At 35.3% G+C, this 9,597-nt stretch overlaps 1 protein-coding gene across 1 annotated transcript; it reads left to right on the forward strand.

Moving 5' to 3' along the window:
- The first annotated feature begins 1,496 nt into the window (after positions 1 to 1,496).
- Positions 1,497 to 5,337, forward strand: LOC149531668 (chalcone--flavanone isomerase-like). The gene is made up of 7 exons (XM_089810614.1): positions 1,497 to 1,543; positions 1,630 to 1,726; positions 3,625 to 3,780; positions 3,923 to 4,043; positions 4,445 to 4,603; positions 4,694 to 4,914; positions 5,011 to 5,337. The coding sequence occupies exons 3-7, from the start codon at positions 3,652 to 3,654 to the stop codon at positions 5,167 to 5,169; spliced, it is 789 nt and encodes a 262-aa protein (XP_089666740.1). The 5' UTR covers positions 1,497 to 1,543; positions 1,630 to 1,726; positions 3,625 to 3,651; the 3' UTR covers positions 5,170 to 5,337.
- Positions 5,338 to 9,597: the final 4,260 nt, after the last annotated feature.

A 9,597-nucleotide genomic window follows, 5' to 3' on the forward strand; every position in this document is an offset into this window, starting at 1 on the left:
ACACCTAAAATTTTAATTAATTTTTTTTTGTAAATTAAGACGAAAGATATCTAATTTCAAGATATGTAAAGTTCAAAAATATAAATAGTTCATCAAATTATGTATTACGAAAGTTAGAAGACTCCAGATAAACAAAAAATAAGATTATTAATTTTTTTTCAATTGTGTTAACTTACACATATCCAAGTATTTTATTAAAATATTTGAAAATATTTTTAGCTAGAAGTGAATACATAGAAGAAAATAAACAAGTAGAACATAGATCTAGAAGTAAATACATCTTTAATTGCAATGAGAAGAGTGAAGTTTCTATATTTATTTTGTCTTTAGAATAATTCACTTTTTAATAGAGAACATAAATATTTCTCTTTAGAAAAGTGTAAAAGAAGAGAAACTTCTAAATAAAAATGCATTTATAGAAATATTTTATTAGAAAATTGAGATCTTTAAATGTTTAATGTTTACTAAATTGTTATTATAATAATTAAATTCTAAACATTTCATAAAATTGATAATTCAAATATATATTAAAAAACATTTAAATAGTCAAAGGGCCCTTGGTCTATTGGTGAAGTTGAAAGGCTCACAAAGAGCCCACCAAAGATTAACTCTTGCCGAGATGATTGTACATTTGATACATGCCAGTATTTCTTTTACCTTACACACCTGCTCCTCTTTTACCTTACATTGATGAATGCTTCCACTATGGAAAGCGTCTCACTTAATAATTAATAATAATGGATATTGTCATATACAGCACTCACGAGATATGGGCGGATAGCTTCATTTTTTTAATTTTTTTTTTTGGTGGAGTGTTATGCACATGCTCAAGAATAGAATACGAAAATGTTGAGGAAGCAGTTGCGCGCCAGCTCCTCTTGCTGGGTTGGCACTCAATAACTGATGTTATCACTTCATGGGATTTTTTTGGTACACTCGCAGATTGTGTGCGGGTGATGTTGATTGAATAAAAGTGGCATGTTTAACAACTTTATTCTCTAATATAATAGTCTATGAACTAATGAAATAATGAAATTATTTACACAGCAAGAATAGTTGATATGCCCTCCAGCAGAAAAATACGACATAATATTATTATTATTGTAGATGAGGGCAGTGAGGATGAAAATTTCAAAATCATAAACTGAAAAAGTTAAGAACACTTCATTGTTTTCCCAGAACTTCCTTAAATAACATGGCGCAAGTTTAAGTGGTGTTTTCTATTTACTGGAGAATGTGGGAAATAATTAATTTGGGAATTTTAATTTTTTTTTAACACTTTTAATATAGAAATTAAGCTTAGATGTTTGAGCCGTCCAATTCTCCCTTCATAATTGGAACGATGCTGTTGATGAAATATGCATCCGGGGTTGACTGCCTGTTACGAACACCATATACACGTGAAGGGTAGTTGTTGAACTGCAATTTTAATCAATATTCCCGTCTCTACACATTGACCCTCTTTATAAATAGAGCGCAGTTGCTATCACAGTTTCAGTCGCTACTATTGGAGTATCTATCTGAAGACTAAGCTTTAATAAAGGTAAAATCTGTTGGCTTGTGCAAAGTGTTTCATTCTTCATTTTAAATTATTTTTGATAACTTGTACGAGATGTTTGATGATAGCAGCTATAAACCCACGTTGATATGGAGGTCGAAGGTGTTTCATTCTCTTCTAGAATTATACCACATGCATCTACCAAGCAATTTATTCTAGGAGGAGCAGGCACGTTGTATCTCTTCTTTCTTAACCATTTGGATGAGTGAATGAACCAAGAGAAAACTAATTAATCAGTTTATTGTAATGTTTCTAAATTGACCTTTATATGATTACATCTTATATACTATAATAAGTTTAGCCATCCAATATATTCAAGCCATTACTAGATAATATGAGAAAATAATGATTGGTTCATAAAGGAAAGGTAAGGTTTCTTTTAGATCCAGAGCACTAGAAGCTATTACAATTGACTTGGATTATTAGATATATTTTTTGTATCGAGATTTTCTTTGGTTGGTTCTTTCACTGTTATACAATTGTATTTCTTTGTGTATTAATGTACATTCATGTACTTAAAAAGATAAGATAGCTTATAGTGTGTGAAAGCTGGACAGCAACATTCAGATCTACTCAAATTTCAAGAGCTACATTGACTTAAACCCACCAAAATACTGGCAAAAGAGTAATAATTCATCACTCTATTCAGAGATTATAGAGTTATATTGTACTTGTAAGATTTTGTTTGTATCAATATTTTGGTTCCATTTTAAGATTCTAGTTCATTTATATAATATAATTTCTATTGTTATTTATATATCTCTTAAAATAATATAATTACTAATATTTTCAAAATTCCCTTCAATTCTCTCTCTATTGTCATTCTACCTTTAATTGTCCATATAATAATATATCATTCTTTTTTTGAGCTTTTTCTTCATGTCCTTCCTTTCTACCTATAAATCTCCATTTTCCTTCTTTTCCAATTATAATTGGTAGGAACTTTGACACATTTATATTTAGTTTTTAAATTGATAAATCTAATATATTTAATTTTTAAATTAATATTTTTAAATTTATTATTTTTTTAATCTATAATTAATTTTAAATAAAATATTTAAAAGTAAACTAATATTATTTTTTAATAGATAAGTAATCTATTATATTTTCTACAATTCTAATTTATAGTCACATTGATAACTAGGAGATAATTTTCTAAAAGTCTAATTGTGATATTTTAATTAAGATTCAATTGTGTATTTTTGAAATCAAGCTCTTATATATTTTCTACAATTCTAATTTATAGTCACATTGACATTCCATTTCTTGTTTTTGGTAAAAATTGTGACAATCTCCTTTTCAATTGCATTCTATTGACTTACTCTTTTAGGTGTCCACACTAGTTCCTTCTATAAAAGACTTACTAAAAGGCTTGGAGGTAACTTCCTCCATAACTTCATCTCAATTGCATTACAAGATCTGTGATTTCCTTTTTACAAATCAATATCTAATTTTACAATCTTGCTACACTGTACATTTGGTACTGATAGTTATGTTTGTTTTCCCTCCAAAAACCTTATATATGACGAACTTCACCTTTAATTTTTAGAGGTGGTTTTATACAATCCTCCCTACAATTAATCAAATTTCAAAAAATTGAAAATATCATAGATTTTTCTGAAAATTTCAGCATTTGGTCTTCATGATCTTCCATAGTTTGTAGTTGAAAAAAAAAAGAAAAAAAGAAAATCACTTGATTTTGTTTTGTCTTTAATACATTTTGTCTAAACCAATACCATTTTATACTTGTACAGTTTATGTCATATCTACTTTATTAATTTTTGGGGCAGATTTCACAAATTCCTAAACCTCTAAAACTGCGTCAAGCCTGCTCTAAGACCAACCAAAATACTTAATCCAATAAACTTTTGAGCAAACAATAAAATGTCAAAGTGACTCATGACAAATGAAAGAAATACAAATCCCTCCGCCGACTTCTATTATTGAAGAGAAACATTTAAAACCTATAACGTTAAACTATTCAAGTTAGGAATTACTAATGGGACATTGAAGAATGTATCACTTGAGATCAGTCTTGTCTGAATTGAGATGATGTTTATAAGCAGATTGCTGCATTCTCCAAAGACAGTTCGATGCCTGACAAAGTTGGAGCTGTGATAGAGAACAAGGTCCTGGCACGAGGGATTCTATCCTCCTTCATAGGCAAAAATGGTGTATCTCCTGTCGCTAAAGTTTCAATTGCACAACGAATGTTAAAATTGGTATAAACAATTAATCAATTATAATATTTTAAGTTTAGAAAAATAAGTCAATTTTGATTATTTAAACTTTTAATATAAGAATCAAACCTTAGTGTGTGACTTTAAGCTATCCTTATTGTAACTGATAATTACCATTGAGCAGTATTTTCCAGAAGAGGATCGATTGCTTATGCTGCTTTCTGGAATGGAGGTGGAGGGCATTTCATTTTGTCCCACAGTCAGACCCCTGGGCTCCACAAAGGAACTCTTGCTTGGAGGAGCTGGTAAAGTTAAAATCATTTACCATATTTGTTTGCCTAGGAGGTATTTTGGACAAGTAGTAAATTTGTGATATTGTTATTATAATTCAATTGTGTAATTTTTAAGGTTTAAAGAGCTTTCTAATAAGACGCTACACTTGGTGAAGGTTTTGCAAATGAAATTACAAGTAAACTTTGCAATTAAGTGCTATTCAGTATAGGAATGTGTGACCTTCCGAGAAAGCATTCCATTTATTCTCTTGAGAAATAGATTTGTGTGAACTACTAGTCATTAAACATTAAACATAGATCAATAAGTTTGACCCAAAAATTATAAAATTGAATCCCCAATATCCATAAATATTATAAAATTGAATCCCCAATATCCATAAATTTTTTTAATTTTGAAAATCATCAAATGGCAGGATTTAGAGGGTTGGAGGTTGAGGGGAAGTTCAAGAAGTACACAGCAATTGGCATCTACATTGAGAGATCCATCATCTCTCATCTTGCCCTCAAATGGAAAGGGAAGACAGCCGAGGAGTTAAACAACAGCCTGGATTTTTGCATGGAGATTGTCACCTGTGAGCCACTAGTTTCTCATACTGCTAAGTTTCTGTATTGGAAAAGTATAAAAATTGAATCCTGATCTGAACTGTTGTTGGAATACATAGGTGAATATGAGAAGTTTTTCAGCTTGTACTTGATTTCCCTTCTAAGCGGGAGTGAATTCGCAAAGAAAGTGTGGGAGAATTGCAAAGCATACTTGGAAGGTGCAGGAAAATACGGCGAAGCCGAGGGTGAGGCGCTAGAAGAATTCAAAGCCGCATTCGAGGACAAAAATTTACCTCCTGGTTCTACCATCTGGCTCACTTGTTCACCTGCAGGCCTTGTGGTAATTACATCCATTTCCAATTTGTTTTTATGTTTTCTTCTTTCTTTCCAAGATACGAAATTGAAGAGTAGGAGTGCATGGGCCGGGTAATGCCAGATTGCATTCAGCGAGGGCGATTCAATTCCTGAGAAGGGTGCAGCAGTGATAGAAAACAAGGCAATCGGGGAAGCATATCTTGCCACTGTTATTGGGGAAAATGGTGTTTCTCCTGCTGCCAGAGCATCTTTAGCTGAACGTCTTTCTCAGCTCTTCTGAATCGCCACATCCCATCAAAAAAAAAAAAAAAAACCTCTGCGATTTCTTCTCTCACTTGTTTTTCAACTATAATAAGTGTTTGGAAGAGGAAACTGGTGATTCTGTATGGTCTCTAATAAAAATGACATCTACAAATCGGCTTATTGTGGGAGCTTTGTTCTTAAATTTAAAAAAAAAAAATTGGAAAATTTGCATTGTAAGATCATGTCATTTAAAAAACTTAGAACCCATGAATTTAGAACCCATTTTAATTTATTTTTGAAAGTGAATTATTCTTTATGATACTTTCCTTTTAACATTGTAATTCATCTCATTTAAAAACTTTCCTAAATTTCAAATAGATATGTAATTTTTAAAGAAAATTTTAGTAATATTATTTTTTAAGTAACTTTAAATATAAAAATTTAATATTAAAATTAGATTTAACATTAAATATGATAGAGTTATTTAGATGTAATAAAGAATAAATCATATAATTAAAATTTTGATGTGAATACAATTTTATTTATTTTTATAATAATTATATATTTAAAAAAATTATGGTCATTTTCAATGAACTTCTAATTAATTTTTAAATTTCATTAATATTATATTTTGAGTAATTTTAAATATAATTTTTTTATTTTAAAATTAGATTTAACATTAAATATGATAGAGTTATTTAAATGTAATATGGAATAAATCATATAATTAACATCTTAATGTGAATGTTAATTATTTGTTTTCAAGGGTGAGTGAGTAGCCGAGTTGGTGTGAAGGCGAGTCGTGAGGCGTAGTGTTAGGCTAATGATCTCAGTGCTACGCATCAACTCCGATTCGAGTCACACTAGGTTTACCACAAACCCTTTTAAGGGTGAGTGAGTAGCCGAGTTGGTGTGAAGGTGAGTCGTGAGGCGTAGTGTTAGGCTAATGATCCTGGTGCTACGCATCAACTCCGGTTCGAGTCACACTAGGTTTACCACAAACCCTTTTAAGGGTGAGTGAGTAGCCGAGTTGGTGTGAAGGCGAGTCGTGAGGCGTAGTGTTAGGCTAATGATCCCGGTGCTACGCATCAACTCCGGTTCGAGTCACACTAGGTTTACCACAAACCCTTTTTTTAAGGGTGAGTGAGTAGCCGAGTTGGTGTGAAGGCGAGTCGTGAGGTGTAGTGTTAGGCTAATGATCCCGGTGTTACGCATCAACTTCGGTTCGAGTCACACTAGGTTTACCACAAACCCTTTTTTTGATCATGCCTAAGCAAAGTTAGTGCAAGCCAAGTTGATGGGAAGGCGATGGATTCTCTGAGAAGCGTTGGCTGCCGGCTGGGCTAGGGTTTTTCCCCTAGCCTGTTCTTGGTGTTTGATCTTTACTATTTTTCTGTTCTGTTTGGATTGTTAGCTACTGGACATAATTTGCGTCAATATTTTTGGAGATCTTCTGCAGTCAATTTTGGATTGGGGGTTTTATTGTTTGCATGGCAGGGCTTGGGATTTCTTCTCCGTTGGTGAGAACAGATGGTTCTTCTCCAACTATGCATGCAATGCGATCTGAATCGTTTTATTCAAAGGAGAGCTCCAAGCTGAAAAAAGTTAATGGTTGTCTTCCGCGTAGCCATGATCGCCCTGTTCTGGTTATTCCTCCAACGGTTGTAATGGAGGACATTGATTATTGGACCAAACATGCTTTGATATGCAAATTTCTTGGAATCCGGATTTCCCTATCCGCTCTTGAGGCATGGATCCGCCGCTCTTGGCAGGTGGAAGGCGATATGGAGATTATGTTGGCAAGGAATAGTTATTTTTTTGTTGTATTCTCTTGCATGTCTGATCGTGATCGTGTTTTTGAAGGAGGCCCTTATTTCTACAACAATGTGGGGTTATTTGTCAAACCTTGGCATTCAGGTTTTAATTCTGCTGAGGATCTCCCTTCAACAGTGCCAGTTTGGGTTCGCTTGCCTCGTCTTCCCTTGGAATTTTGGCGTGAAGACATCCTTCGACAAATTGCTGCTTTGTTGGGGAAGCCAGCTGCGATCGCACATCAAACCCTCGATAAAAAGGTTATTTCTTTTGCTAGAATTTGTGTTGAAATTAATTTGAATAACCCATTACCAGATTCTTTGGAAATTTGTCTGGGGGATTCTTCTTGGGTGTAGCAGTTAGATTATGAATCCCTCCCTTTCCGTTGCTGGATTTGTCATGAGTATGGTCATTTACTGCGGCAGTGCCCTCGTAACTCAAGTTTCAAAGGAGTGGATCGGTCTACAGCTGGAAATGCTGGTGGTTTGGCAGATACTACAGGGAAAGGACAATCTCAAATGGTTAATACTACCAAGGGGATGAATCCACAAGATGCTACAGGTAAGGGTAAGGCTCCAATGCAGGATAAGGATGGATTTACCCCTGCTCGTCCTCGAGCTAAGGGACGTGATCAAAAGAGGCCTTTGAAAGAAAGATTATCTAATTCAGGTTTTAACCATTTTGAGGTACTGGATAGTATGGTTCTAGAGGAGGGTATTCCTCCTCTTATCTCTTCTAATCCAGCTTTCCCAGATGAGAGATATGTTCCTAATGATGCTTGTGGGGCATCTCAAGTTGTAGTATATCAGAATTGTGAGGTTCCTGTAGCTCCTGTGACAGTGGCTCTGGTGACTCCTGCAGTGTTGGAAGATGATGATGTTTTTTTGGCTGACTTGGTTAAGGATGTGCTACCATCAGGTAAGGGCAAGGGATCTCCTCTCCCCTTGGGGTTGCTGCCTCGACCCTTTAAGCGGGTTTCTTCTTCTCCCCCTCTAAGGAGTGGGCGCAAAACAGACCAAGAGAAGATTAAACTCACAAGAGATATATTGATTGAGTCTGGTTCAGTGAAACCTTTGGATTCTCATTTTCCCAAATCTACCCAATGATGATTATTCTCTCATGGAATGTAAGGGGGTTGAATAGCATCCCTAGACAAAAGGCTATTCATAACTTGGTGGTTGATCATAGTCCTGATGTTTTTTGTATCCAAGAGACTAAGCTCTCTGTGGAGTTTATGGTCCAACATGCCTCTAGTATTTGGTCTCGTGGCCAATGCTAGTGTGTTGGGGCAACAGGCAGTGTTGGTGGTTTAGCTATATTTTGGGATCCTCAAAAAATTTCTCCTCTTGGCTGGATGTCTTCTCGCTCAGCTCTCTCTATGGTAGCTTTTGCTCTAGACTCAGGAGAGGTAATCATGGTTACTAATGTGTATGCACCTGTTGATCTTGTGGGAAAGGAGGAACTTTGGGAACATATTCAATATGTTAGAAATTGTCATCCTTATCATCCTTGGGTGGTAGCAGGGGACTTCAATTCAGTTTTAAGTCTGGAAGAGAAGCATGGTGGTTTGGCTAGATTGGGGCCTTCTTTTGCTCTTCTTCGGCAACACATCTCTTTTGCATCTCTCTGATGTTAAGCCTTCTAATGGCCTCTATACCTGGAATAATTGCAGGACTGGTGTTGCTGCTATCTCTGAACGCCTGGATAGATTTCTTGTTTCTTGCTTCTGGCTTAGTGGCACCCTTACTATCTCTTCAGAAATCCTTGATTGGAGGGGTTCAGATCATTGGCCAATCAAATTTTTTGCTATAAGGGCTTATGTTCCGAAGCATCCTCCTTTTAAGTTCCAGTTGATGTGGCTTCGTGACTCCTATCTTCATGATTTTGTTTTTTGTTGGTGGAAAGATGGTGCCCCTGCATATGGTACTGCAATGTTCTCATTTTCTAAAAGGCTTCAATATGTTAAAAGGCAGCTCAAGATATGGAATAGGGAATGCTTTGGGAATCTTCACTTTATGAAGAGGCTTGCTCAAGAAAATCTTGATGTCATCACAAGGGAGATTAGAGATCGAGGTTTCTCGGAGGATCTTGGCCAGGCTGAATCCCTTGCTTCTAGAGCTCTAGAAGAATGGGAACTTCGAGAGGAAATTTTTTGGAAGCAAAAGGCTCGAGTTGATTGGCTCCAGGAAGGTGATCGCAACACTGCCTTTTTCCATAAAACAGTGCAATCTCGCCAGAATTAGAGCACTATCTCTTCTTTGGTTAATTCTCAAGGTATCCAACTGAATTCCTTGCCAGCTTTGTTCCAGGAGGCTATTTCGTACTTCTCTATCCTCTTCTCTGAGGACTCTCCTCCTGCTAATAATGAAGAAAATATTATTTTGTCCTGTATTCCTTCCCTTATCACTCAGGAAATGAATGATTATCTCATGCGTCCTATCTCTTTGGAAGAGATGGAGGCGGTGGTCTTTGGCATGCCTAAGGGGAAGGCTCCTGGTCCTGATGGTTTTCCAGTTGAATTCTTTCAGGAATTTTGGGACATCATTAATCATGATTTGTTGGAGGTGGTTAAAGAATCCTATGCTAGCAAGCAGATGCTTCGAGCTTTGAACTCTACATTCTTGACTCTTATTCCTAAGAGAGAGGGTGCTAA

Source organism: Cupressus sempervirens, chromosome 11, assembly GCF_028749045.1.
Source record: "Cupressus sempervirens isolate cs-2001-9-10 chromosome 11, ASM2874904v1, whole genome shotgun sequence".
In the NCBI taxonomy this organism is placed as follows: domain Eukaryota; kingdom Viridiplantae; phylum Streptophyta; class Pinopsida; order Cupressales; family Cupressaceae; genus Cupressus; species Cupressus sempervirens.